The sequence below is a fragment of the Pleurodeles waltl genome, chromosome 7, assembly GCF_031143425.1.
Source record: "Pleurodeles waltl isolate 20211129_DDA chromosome 7, aPleWal1.hap1.20221129, whole genome shotgun sequence".
NCBI lineage: Eukaryota > Metazoa > Chordata > Amphibia > Caudata > Salamandridae > Pleurodeles > Pleurodeles waltl.
In genome coordinates this window covers 1308647025-1308660949 of record NC_090446.1, presented here as the reverse complement: position 1 = coordinate 1308660949, position 13925 = coordinate 1308647025, and the positions used below count along the sequence as shown (strand labels likewise).

General features: G+C 41.6%; 1 protein-coding gene across 1 annotated transcript in view; it reads right to left on the bottom strand.

Annotated features, from left to right (window-relative positions):
• RASIP1 (Ras interacting protein 1) overlaps positions 1–13925 on the bottom strand; it is a 242985-nt gene that overhangs the window by 52460 nt on the left and 176600 nt on the right. The window contains exons 6-8 of the mRNA XM_069200627.1: positions 8081–8118; positions 6451–6602; positions 1902–2017 (exon numbers count right to left, since the gene is read on the bottom strand). Of these exons, the coding sequence (XP_069056728.1) occupies positions 1902–2017; positions 6451–6602; positions 8081–8118 (306 nt within the window). The remainder of the gene's footprint in view (positions 1–1901; positions 2018–6450; positions 6603–8080; positions 8119–13925) is intronic.

The window sequence follows — 13925 nt, the reverse complement described above, 5'->3', positions numbered from 1 at the left end:
GGACCACTACCTCCCCGGGGCTCTGATCAAATACAAGGCGGGGGCCATGTGACCCTTCTGAAGCCCCGGGGACCACCACCTCCCCAGGGCTATTTTGGAGGAGAGCCACTCTGCCCTCCTTGAGGAGCCATAGATGTCCCTGGGGACTGACACCCCCCAAGGCCGGCTCCTGCTATGTCCTGGGGTGCCCACCCCAGGACAAAGCTGTTTGCTCTACCTTGGTAGGAACTTTGACAGCTCCCACCAAGTCAGAGTAAACACTTCACTTTCTGCAAGTGAGAGATGTCAAACAGCTCTCACTTGCACAAAGTGAAGTTTTCATATGTTTCCCTGCACATAAATATGAATGCAAGGAAACAGATGAACACATTTCTCCCGCAAGCAGGGAGCTGCCTTTTAAATCAGCTCCCTGCTTGTGGGGCTTTGCTGGTCCTGCAGGACTTGGAGAGCCAGTTAGGACTGCAGGGGCCTTCAGGCTCCCCTGTGGTCCTGTTTATCTCTCTCTTCCATCCCATAAAGGGATGAAAGAGGGAGAGAGATTAATATTAAAATGTGCTCTCCATTCATTGACTTGAAAGGGTCAGAATAGCATGATGTTTGGTAAGAATGTTATAGCTACATTTGGATGCAGAGAACAACAGAGTCAATTCTGGCCTAATGGTCAAAGTCTTGTGATGTCACTCCATAGGCAGAAGGTTCAAATCCTAATATCTCTTGGCAGTGAGCCTGTTTATTTTCAAGTGTTTTCACTGTTGAACCTTCCTAGTGATGGAACATTGAAGTCTTTTTCCCCTCAAAATCTGTGGTTTGAATGTCGTAGGTACATCTGGACACTTCACAGGAAGAAGTCACCTCTGGCTTAGTGGTTAAGGTCTCGGGCATGCACGCTAAAGGTTAAGGGTTCTAGTCTAAGTGAGTCTGTGGTCTTTTCCTGCTTTAGTTTCTTTTCAACTATAAATATTTAAGTTACATACGGAAAGGTGATCTCATCCTTTTTGAATGACAGAAACATTTTTCTTTTCAATTTGACCAGCAATATTTCATTCTATGCATATCATTCATCAAAGCCTAAATCTCTCTCTCTGTCTCCCTCTCTCAATCTCTCACTTTCTCTCTCTCTCGGTCAGGTTTGGGTGGTTAGGGGGGGTGTTGACCGCAGAGACATGCACTGCTTACTACCCCAGATATTAAAGCACTCATGACATCTTTTAAATCATCATTGATATTATCATTGTAACATTTGCTGTAAAATTATTCATAAACAAACTGTGCATGGTGAGTAAGAAAGTTATAGTGACCTTAGGGCACGAGTTATAGTTACTTGAAATAACTATAACTGATGAATTTCTAAGTTTGTGTACGAGTAAATTCAGAACCTAACTATAACGTCCCTGTAACCTGTGATTTTTTAAGTGAATTTCTCTTTTTTAAATATTTTTTTATTTCCTAACTATAACATCCCTGTAACCTTAGTTTTTTTTAGTGAAGGTAGGTAGATAGCTAGATAGATAGCTAGACAGATAGCTAGATAGATTGATAGATAGATAGATAGATAGATAGATAGATAGATAGATAGATAGATAGATAGATAGATAGATAGATAGATAGATAGATAGATAGATAGATAGATAGATAGATAGATAGATAGATAGATTTGGGCATGCTTATTAAGTTGTTTGTAAAATGTACGTTGGTTAAAAAAAATTCCTTTTGCAGAAACAATTCCAGGTAATTCTATTATCGAGTACTACAAAAACGTGTGTATTAGTAAAATCTTGCCAGTGGAAAGAGAAGCAAATATTTACAAACTCTGCGAGTGCAGAAGGTTTTTCAATTAAACATAATTTCCATTTGGAAAAATAGCACTTCCTCACGCAGCCTTCAAAAATTAATTGACTTACCTTGGTAAGGTAGTATACACATTGCTGAAACGTGTACATAATAACCTCATCAAGAAGTGCCATGGCCTCTTCACAGACTTCAAGGTCACTGGAGACCAATGCATCATGAGAGATCCCTGCAAAAATACAGTAACAGACAAGGTTCATTTCAGCTATTGCTCAAGTCTTCTTAATGAAGGTGCAGCTTTTAGAACAGTAGTCAGATCAGGGTTGGGACAATTAGTTCGCCCAAATGAGTAGTATCAGAAAAATATGCAAGGGACTTCTGTTAGCAGGCAGAAATTAAGTTATTTCTGAAATAAAATTTCACTGTGCCTGAAATTGAACCCTTCCCTTTTTGCCTGGGTTGGTGCCAAAAATAAACTGGGGCCTCGTCCATTTTAATTGGCTGCTTTTGGACTAATCCGATTTAGAACTACATTCTGAAGTACACCACATACGCAATCATAAACCAACAGTGCAGTCCATGACGGCTTCAGGGAATTCCACACAGAATACATGGTGCCCTGTCACAGCACATGCCTAAAGCCAGATAAATCATGTTCATACTACCATAAATAGAGAAGCTGAGGAGGGGTAGATGACCTTAGAATTGACTCCAGAATATTGTGCTACCAAAATATCGACACCAAAATACCAACAGGGGTTGTGTGGCATAATACGCCACATCAGGAACATTGTGACATGCAACTGAATATGCCCTCACACTACTACCTTTTCAAAGGTACATTTCAGATAAGCCCCTTGGGTCTTACTTTGGTCCATTAAACGCTATTTTTTGGCAAATGCATATCTGCTTTTTTTGCTGGGACAGTAATACTTAGAGAGATTCTGTGCTGTTGACTTCAGCTGCTGAAGTTAAAGCGTAGGGATTTTGTCGCACTTAAATGGTCCATGCAGCCCTAAAAATCAGGACCCTGCACAACCTGGACAATGTAAAAACAAAAGCTGGACAGAAAGGAAATCTGAGCCTAAGAATTTAGCGCCAATGAACGGTGGGGGCCATTGCCCCTCCCCAGTGAGGTTGGTGAGGAAACTGGGATTGAAAGCAGATCTGCACAGGGCTGGATAGGTCCGGGCAACAGAAGTAACGTGGCCTTATTAGTGAATTAGGTGGCCAAAAAGTGGCCCATGTTTGCAAATTGTGGAAGTTTTGAACTTGTAAAGAGACACCGTATAAGTGTTTTGCAAAGTATGGAAAACTGCATGGATTTGAGCTTCCTGCAGAAAATGTTTGTGTTAATATCAGGACAAAGGCAGACAGTGCACATTCCGAGGGTGCTTGTGGGGGGCCCCTGCACTGGCTTTCCGCCAGCCTTTCCATGGTGGTACAACCACCATGGAAAGGATGGCGAAAGCGAAGTTGTGATCAGCATTGCGGTGCTGCCATGGGCACCGCTCTGGCTGACCACGACTTCGACCGCCGTCACCCTGTCGGGTTCAATGATCCTGGTGGTGGCAGTGGTCTCCTGGCAGTCCGACAACCAGGATCGTAATCTGGCAGTAGGACCACCAGGAGTGTAGCGGTCCGCCGCCACCGTGAGTTTGCCGGTCTGAAGACTGCCAAACTCGTAATCAGGCCCTTAGTCTCTGAATAGGAAGTCAATATCCTTCAGTGGGGAAAGGTCCAAGGCTGTGGGCAGTGAGGGTTCCTCAAAGTCAGAAAAGTCATTGTATAGCTCCCACTGAAATTCATGGTTTTGATGCTAAAAGCTCGAAGTAGCACAAAGCTGGATTTCATGGACACCCAGGTCACTTCACAGGTAGGACAGCTTACCTGCCTTGTGCTGCTCCAAGGTTTTACCTTCAGACTTATTCACCTTTTTTGTTTTAAAAATGCTCAACCTGGGCAAGGCTGGAAGCTGTGTCTAGGAAGGGCTTCATGAGGCCAGTTTCCTATACTGGAAAAGTTTGATAAATGAATTATCTGTTTAGCAGAAAGCTCCGAGCAGCATAAACATGGTTTTCGTGCCCACTTTGGATGCTCCCTACTTTGGTAAGCTTCATTACCTTGTCCTGGTCCTCTGAGGAAGATCTCTTTGGTCAGTCTAATCTTTAGGACAGATTTCTAGACACTAGGGGCCATATGTGCGAACACTTTTTCCCATAGACACAGAATGGGTAAAAACCTTTGCTACATCTGGCCCTAGATCTCTCTCCAGCCAGGGCTTCAGCAGGGCCGCCTTGTAGTCAGGAGTCTTTCTGATATGTATTTCCCTAGAGCAGGCAAACAGGAAGCCAACCACTTGACAATTGGAGAAGAGTTCCAGTCTCTGAGTGCAAGCAGGAGTCCTTCAGTTCCATCAAGAGTCAGATGTCTGGAGTCTTCTTTCTTCAAGCATGGCCTTCTTCTTCAGGTGGAGTCTTCCCAGAACGGAATCAGGACTGTTCAGAGGAGTCAGTGGCAAAGTGCTATTGTTTATTTTCATTTTGTAGACTAGCCACTTTTTACTACCCAAGCCTGGCTAATTTCTTAACCTATTCTGACCTTTTTTTCAGTACTTCCTATTCGCCTTAATGTAAAGGTAAAGGTACCCAGGAACCTCTTGTTTTAAGATAGCAGAAGCATTCTGCCATCAGGTAGAGCCCTGTCCAGTTCCCTAGCCATACCTCTATTCTGATGAGCTCTCCTCCCACCTGACAGTGTCAGAACTGGTTCTCCTTCCTGCTTAGGTTGGAGACAAATGATCTGAGAGGGCTCTGAGAATTACCAGGAGCAATATCCTGTCAGCTCCCTTTGGGATCAGCAAGTGTTAAGGTTGTCCTTTGTTCTTTAAGGTGTCCTGTAGCCCTCCCAAAACGCTTATCCCTATTAAGTGGCCCATGGTTAACACCACTGTGTTCTTATTGGGCTCACAGGCAGAATATTGTCTTCTGAGCTAGAGTCATTAACTCTCTCAGACATAGATTTACATTCTTGCTATGAAGGTGTGATGAGTTACAGAACTGGTTTTAAGCCAGTTCTTGCTAAGGTGGCCCACAGGAAAAAAAATTCTAATTACTTTTCCACTATCGTCAGGAAAATCTGATTTCACCATTAAATCAGATTTTTAAAGCTAAGGGGAATATAATTTTGAATGATGTTTCTAGTCTTACCCCAAGCAAAGATGCAAAATAAATATCTTAATCACATCTAGGCTTGTCTTATGGAAAATTAAGCTGAACCTACACAAGGGAAAGAGCTGTCAAGTCTTCAGTGTGTTGTGAAGGCACACTTTTTAATTATGAAATGTGCTACCTTTTTAAGCATAAGGTGCCAGATGTATCATGAAGGCCTTTTGCGATTCGGAAATAACGATTTTTAAGAAATCACTATTTCCGACTCGCAAAATGCTATGTATCACATTTGCGAATCGGTAATAGCGATTTCTTAAAAATCGCAAATGCTATTACCGAATCGCAAATTGCGATACCGGCCCCATTCGCACCTATGGGCCTGTTGGCCCATATCTGCGAATTTTTTGCATTTCCAAAATTACGATTTCTTAACCAGAAATCGCAATTTTGGAAATGCAAAACACCAGGGTGCTGGGGGCCTAAGGCCCCCTCTGCTGCACCCCAAAATTATTTTTTGGGGACATGTAAGGTGCACACATGCCAAAAGGGCATGTGTGCTTTACATGTACATTTTAAAAATGCATTTAAAATGCATTTTAAAATTTTGCACATGGTTACCACCAGGTTCAACCTGGGGGTAAAAAGCGATTCCTAAATACCCAAATCGCATTTAGGAATTGCTCATACATGTGCTAAGAAATCGCAAATAAGGTATAAATATGCACAGCAGCCCTCATATGACATTTAACTTCATTGATACATTTTCTGAACCATCTACTATGGTCTTACAGAAAGTTAAAGAGACCAATTGAATGAAACCATTTTACCATTACCATTTAATGGTCAGAACACATGCTGTGGCATTGAATAGCAGTGTCTTAGTGCAAGTAGTCCTTATGTCAGCAAAAACAGTGTCCATAAAATGATTAAATATCTGGTGTGATCATGCAGGAAAAGCTAATTTGTTACAGCTTCTAATAGAAATTAGACTGATTTGTGTCTGTTCAGGATGGTTTTGAAGACCCACCTTTAACCTGTTTAATGTAGGCCTGTACTACTTTGTCAATATGTGAATGCTGATCTTGTCTTATTGCAAGGAAACCATAGGATGAACAAACCTAGAACAAATACCTGTGAATACATGCACAATAGCTTTCCAGTGACATACTTGATTTCAAACCATATGAAAATGTGGTATGTACCACCCCCATCATTTAGTATTAGAAATGAGTGAAGTTGTTGGCATAACCTGTATTGTCAATGAATATCAGAAGTATTTCATTTCATAGCAAATAAATGTGTTCTGCACAAGGTGTTTACTGATATTTATAGCAAGATCTTCTATCTATGAGGGATATCATTGCACATAAGGTTCCTACCACGATTGTGGTATGGTCAAACTAACACGAAGATGTATTGAAAAATTAGTGATACCACTATTTGTTTAGGTAGGCTGCATGGATTTGCTTCTGGAAAATCAAAGATTGCTTACCATCTGCCTCCCACTCCTTTTCCACCTCCAGAACCTTCTTCTGCACGAAGTTCAAGAGCTCCATTGAATTGGCCATCCAGAGCATCAGGGGCTGAAGATCAGCAGCGACGTCCTCCACGCTGAGCGAGGCAACATGACTCTTGCCCTGCTGACTAGAAAATCACATGGTTAGAATTTGCTGTGGGACCAGAGACTATGCCATAGTATCATTACTTTGACCTTCTCAATGTAGTAGTGTACTAGGGTAGGTCACTGCATTACCATCTTTTAGCTTTGTTCAAAATAGAGAGAAACTGGGTAAATGGAATTGGGATTACTCAATTTTAAAACTGCACAATGACAACATCCATGTTTTGGTTAGTGATGGAAAGCAGCCTTTGATGTATAATCAGATATTCCTCAGATGGAAAGCAGTCTCTCACTTACCAAGTTTAAGGCACAGTCTTTCAATGGATCAAAAGGTCCGACCTTTCCCAGAGCAGGGAATGGGTGATGATACACCCTTGTCAAACCCCATTCTGCCTGCTTTATGATACACCACAGTTAAGGCCTCTCCCTTTCCCAACCGGCTAGTTTTTGAAAATCAGAATCATGGGACTATCCTGTGTAAGAAGATCCAGTGGCTAAGTAAAGCCCTAAAATGCCCGTACACACCCATTTACTATTTATGCCTCTCAGCTTTTTTATGTTCTCTAAAACATACATGTCTTTAAAAAGATGCTGTTCAAGGCTGTATTAAAATGACTGTAGAACTATAATTCTTCAGGTCGTTTTTTGTTAAAGAAATCATGCCTTTTCATTGAGTGATTGAGCACGTAATTCAGTGAGGGCATTTACGTGTACCAGGTCTTGAGGAGTCGTAGACACCGTTGCCACTTATGTGGATGATTTGGGCAGTGGGGTAGCATCCTGTTAACAATAGAAGACCTTCATCACTGAATCTACATAGTTCATGGGACTCAATTCATACTAAAGCAGCGGGCACGCTTTCACTCCTCCAGTATGCAAGGTGGCCAGACATGAAATGCACCCTCCTCCTGCCAGAAATCCAGAATCTGAACCAGCAGGTCAGGAATAGAGCCCGTACATTTGTAAGGGGCATTTTACAAGTGTGCATGCATTATTTAAGTCCGTCCCTAAATGTGCAAATCTGTTGAATGTGCTAAGGCATTAGTTGTTTGAGTGCATGTATGAGACGAGGCATTCAGCCATCTCAGGCTTACTTCAATTCTGCATTTTGTTACCAACAGAACGGTAGAAGCAGTAACATAGCTATCAGGAGATCTAAGCAAGAGGCAGATCCCCCAAGAGGAAAGGGAATCATAACAGGTCAAAAAGGAGAGCAGGCAGGTGGGGCGTGTAAAAACAGCAGTAACAGGATCAGGGCGTACTGCTCGAAGTGAGTGGTGGCATGCCCTGAGTAAGGGTCAGAACTAGGCTACCCCACTGGGACTCTGAAGGTGCGCCTGGCAGGCTCTGCCATTGGCTTGGAGCAGAGCAAATTACAAACCAACTCCTCCTGTAGCCCAGGTCACTCCTGCAAGCTGTCATGGAGGTGACCAGCAAACACATCTCCTCCCCCTCATAATAAGTACAAACAATATAAATCCATAAATTCGCGAATGCTTACTTCTCGGGCTGCTTATCTCCAATTTCTTTGATCTTCCCCTGTTGGCAACACAAGGTGAAAACAATTAGAGATTGTGCTTCAAGACAGTTCAGTTCTCACTACAGAATGCTGCAACGATATCAGAAATCCGGAAAAAGTAGATGCAAACACACCTCACCCTACAGACGATCCCAGCTCTGTTCACATGGTCAAGAATTTACAACTAACCAAGTTCTCCGAGCTATCCCTGTTCACACAGCAGTCGTTCGTACGAATCATTTTTTTGTCCCAAGTGTTACAACCTGTTATTTGCCTATAGCAGTCCCGCCAGCATCAAGTATCGTTATGATATCTCAAATGAGTACAATCATTGACTTATATAGCTACCTTAGCTCACTTAATAATAAGTGAGTGAACTTGAAGAGGGCACACGTGTGCAGACATGTTCTGGCTCAGAAGACATATTCTGAACTCAGGTTGGCACACAAACCCGGGTTATAAGGTTTCATGGTTTGTACTCATAGATGAAAAAAATAAACTCATTACAGTCAATGAATATTTAATAGATGTATTAATTGCTGCATCCAGTTTAGATTAGCGGAAAATAAATAGTTAACTACTAGAGTTTGCACATACCACTAAACACTGCATTTTGAAAGCAATCTGATGCCATACAGGAGATGGTGGCATATTTTAAACAGCAATGTGCTTACCCAAATCTCATTAGATTGCCAAACAACCATCAAGAAGGTAAGGCCAGTGAGAAATTGAAGTGTTTAGAGGAAAAAGCTTCTACCAGAGAAAACAGCATGCCAACTACTGCACAGATTTAAAAGTCAGTGACATGCACCGTGACACGTACCACATATTGTTCGTCCTATTGAATCCTACTGAAAGAATTTTCCCTTCCAAGAGGTGACCACAGTCACTGGGACTCTTTCCAGAATCTATATGAAAGAAAACCAGTCACCTTGGCATTTACAGCTTGTTCCTCCCCAGGGCAATTATCACTGCAACCGAACAAGGGATTCTTCATTTGTAGCTGTATTACCTTTCCAGCACTGCTTAGGTAACTAAAGGTTTTTATAGTTTGTGAGTAGTTGTCCATTATTAGACCTCTAGCTCTCCATTTTATGCTGGTACCACGAGTCCAGCTTTGCAATCTCAGCTGCCAGACTTAACTAAAATTGGGTGATCCAGGAAAAATCACTTTCTCATCACATTACTAATTCCCTGTTGTCTTACTAACTAAACAGATTCCACAACTACAGACATTTAAAGAGCTTGAACATAAGCCACGAAGCTGCTTTTTGGAAGAAATAGTTTAACTTTCTTTAGAAGAGACAGCTGTCTTTGGTTTTTTGGGCCATGTGTTCCTTGTAGGTAAGGTTGGTGTCCAGGGTGAAACCGAGTGACTTGGCATTTAGTGAAAGCTGTGGTTCGAAGCCTCCATGGTTCATGTCATTGAACCAGGTTTTTATTTTGTTGTTCTTTGTGCTTGGCAAATAGAAATAATCCTGCCTTGGTTAGGTTGGGTTGAGCTTTAGGTAGGTGCTGGGCATTCAAGTCTTGATGACGTACAGGCAGTGTTTGAGGCGATGAGTGACAACAGAGGAAACCTTTGAGTGGAGTATCAGGGGCGTACTGGTGACTCTTGATACTGTTGTTTGGGCGGAGGGAGTCAAGCAGCTGCTTTTTAAGATAATAATGTTGGAAAATGTGCTATCTCAACAGGATGACCTTTCAGTGTAGTGGCATATTATATCACCAATATAAAACAATCCCTCATCAATATAAAAGAGGTTGACCCTACCTCCTGACGCTACTTTCGAGTTGTGATCATTGCAGTAGAGAGCATACTCATTACATGACTGATTCAGGGTTAAGAAGAAGTGATACAGTGTTGAAAATTACTCAAACTCCTGCACTGTTAAATGTTTGGTCTATGTACTGTGTCTTATGTGTTGTATTAAGTAGCAAACAAAATGATGCCTGAATCCAGGGCTGAGTATACTTTATTTTTCATGCTTAAAGAAACCATGAACCAGAGCCAAAACATCTCGATTTTTAACATTGGCAGACTGCAAATTGAGCATTTGTTTGTTTTGCCACAAACTAGTTTTCGTAGTAAACAGATTGTGTTTCAGTTGTTACAGATACTAATGGATTGGGGAAAAAAACATATCAATTTGTCATGAAAATTAATCAAATGATTTTAACACATTTTTAGGCAAAATGTATTGGGGAAATGGGAGGATTCTTGCATTGAGAGTGAAAATCTGAAACATCATTTTCCATCAAGTTAGTTGTTGGCGGAAATATTTTGCCCACAGCTCCTCCTAACTGTTGAAACGTATGCGTTTTAGAGGATGAGTCAGCCCAACAGTTCAAACATATTGGTCTTCTCTGTTGAAGTCCATAATAAGTATACCCCTTTATTGCTTAAGCCAGTGATTAGATGTTTACATAACAATTGTGTACGATTGTAGTTTTGTTGTTTGAGAGCTGCACTTAGGCTGCCACATGTATGTGAATTATATCTATGCTCTTACGAAACGCTCCAAAGATCTTATCGATTCACCAAAAGGCCATGAAGTATCTCAGGTTTACTGAAAACTCAACGCAACTAAACTGGATTTGCCTTCATCCTCTTAGACTGCAATTTTGCTTCTTGGTTAGGCAATCTATCATAATTACAATGTAACTCTCCTTCTTCCTTGCCCCCCAACTTTTTCTCAATTTCCAATGCTAACCTGTCATAGATTTCTCAAATGACTAGTATCTCAAAAAATGGCTTATATGATTTATGTGAACTTCAGCTAGTCCTACCAATGCTGCATTAAAAATTATTAATCCTTGCAGTTTTCAACTCCAGAATAGACTATAACATTGGACTATATGAATTCCTCCCTAAACCTTGGCTTAGCAGCAGAAGATACACAACTACGCCACTTGCCTCATCCCTGACCTGAAATGCAACAACTAGATTACTGCATCTCTGATGATTCTTAACTGGATCCTGGTGACAGAAAGGTGCACGTTGAAAACCTTATCCCATGTGCATACTACTCTCCAAGTCTGAGCCCTTTCCTACCTTACAAGAGTTTTGCAGCCTTATTGAGTGACCAGACACTTGATGTCAGCCGTAAAATCCTTCTCATTGTGCGCCTTGCAAGATAACAGTGCTTTGGTGGCAGACAATGCCAAGGTTTCTTCACTGGAAATCGCTATTTTTTCCCTTCGTACTGAAAATAACTTAAAATTTAGGAAAGCCCAGAAGATTTCCTCCATTCAACAGGCATTTAGTAGTCTCCCAGCCTTGAGCTCCACTAATTTTATTTCACTCTCATCTCAGCTGATTAGCAATATATTACTCTCTGTTATCCTACTCTTTAAACACAGTAAAGCAATATCTGGGTTACTTTTGTGCTATACAGATACAATGAAGGAATAAGGCACTTCCATGTATTATTTTTTCTCATCTTTTATATGGCTGCACTGGACTGAAAAACAGCAGTCCTGAAATTTCAACAATCTGCTTCTGCATAGTCTTCACCCACTGCAACCGAGTGGGGGGGTTCGTGATTTTTTTTTTTTATATAGCGCGAACTTGACCAAAAGGTATAGAAGTACTGTACATGAGCACTAGTTACATAACACAAGGACACAGCAGTGGCGGATTAAGTGATTTGCCCCGAATCACATGATGTTGAGCTGATGCTGAGACTCAAACCTGGTTCCCCTGGTCTAAAGCAGTCAGCTCTGGCCATTACGGCACATCGTGTGTGTGTGTGTGTGTGTGTGCATGCATGAACGTATGTGACTGAGTGTGAGTATGCTGTCGCCTGGCCCCAGCATATTGATTTTTGGCTTATCAAGGCAATCCATGTAATGATGGTGAACACCTCTGACAAACTCAGGTCTTTGAGTTTGGTGGATATTGTGAGGGCATCCATACATGACCTGCATGACCTGGCATATATATATATGTGGCGGGTGATTCATGAAAAGAAAATGCTTTGCCAAAGGTGGCATTTGAGGAGAACTAATGTGTTTTTTCAGAAGCTCTTGTCTGGGAAATCCGACTTTTCTTTCCAAAATGAAAAGCGTGTGTTTGATTGCAAAATGTTTTGATACACTAAGAACCTGATGTTTAAGGACAATATGACTATATTTCCCAATGCATTCTAAAGCAGATCTTTATTGATGACCAGCACTGGTGTCTGAAACCCTTCTCCAAGAGAATACATGCATATGATGGGTAGTAAATTTGCAAGGGGCAGAATGCAAAAATTGAAAGAAGGGAAAGGTAGAAGTTTAGATCGATGATGTGGCAAATTACAAGCCATGTGGAATGGCATTTTCTGAACTGCCCATATCACTTATGGCTTTTTTCAGGGTAACTGCACTAAAACAAATTGAAATCTGTTGCCACGAGTTGAGCAAGCCTTTTTTAGGACTGGTGAACATGTGCCCGCTCCATGGGAGGCTCAGGATTTGTATGTGCATAATAAAAGTATTGGAATATTTAATGGGTGCCATTTCAGTGTTTAAGGCCTTTTAACACATTTATGTGAAACAAATAGCTATGAAATGTGCTTATTTTACTCAATTTTTTCAAGTTTTTCTTGAGGGTAGAACCTGCAAGAATCTACATTTGGATAGTGTCAACCTCGCATCAATTCAGGACGGGTATTATGCCCCGCCCATGTAAAAAAAGACTGTCTTTTCCGCATGAACACATATTGTAACTCTCCACCACTCGAAGAACAAAATCATATAACACCTTCTAAAAGCCACTTCAAGAAATGTGTGCGCTCTAGGGTGAGATCTGGAGCTCCAGGACCTTGACAAAGACGAGCTCCATCCTCTTCTCAATCTAAGACCATCGTGAGACCTGGTCTTTTGGCTTCGTTTTGATCTTGCATATCCCTGTTTATGGATATGTTGCACATGAGGCAGGTATATGAGACCATGTGACTTCACAGTGATCAGCAAAGTAATGAATTATACCAGATGCACATGGCAATGGATGAGAGAATTTTCTGGTCCATAAACGTATTCGTAATTTGTTTGTTGCCTTATTGGCAAACTTAGTGCATCTCAGTATCTATAACACACTGGGCACATCCCATAATCATGTACATCCACTTGTACCAAACATTATTTTCTTGAAGGCTATTTATTCTTAATCAGATTGTATTGCTGCTGTGGTGCACGTGTCCAAAGAGCTCAAACCAGCTATTGGTGGCATAAGCATGTTCACCTCGGTCTGGAAGCAGGCAGAAATTTCAAAGGCAGTCATGAAAGTAAAGCAGCTTGCGTTAGCTGTATCTTTCTTGCCCTGTATCCGGGACAAAGGCAGAGTGCACTCTTCAAGCTACTCTTATTTAAACTAAGCAGTCTCCACATTGATGTATGCAACCAACAAATGCTTGCCCAAATATCTGTACTTTTAATAAATTGTCAAAGTTACGTTAAACTGGAAGCAAGATTTTCAAGAAAGTTAATATAGTTCCAAGGATACGACAGAACAACACTATGGATGTACTTACAATGTTCCTTTCACATGGCAAACACTGCTGAGCCCCATGTCCACCTCCCTTAGGGGCTACCTCGCTCCTGCTCTATGTCTCCATGCCCACTCCACCTCAGGTCATCCCGACTCCCTCAATGACGGCCATCTACCTTACGGCGCAGCCACTTTCACTACCTGTGACTCCCACACTCAGCTCTCCTATTGTGCTGAAAATGTTGTCTTTTGGTCGCCATTACTCCGACTTTTAGGTTATTCTGCCTTCACGGCTGGAGAACCGCTTCTCACACGTTCTTTCAAAATTGCAGGTTTTTTTCTGATTTTTTTCCC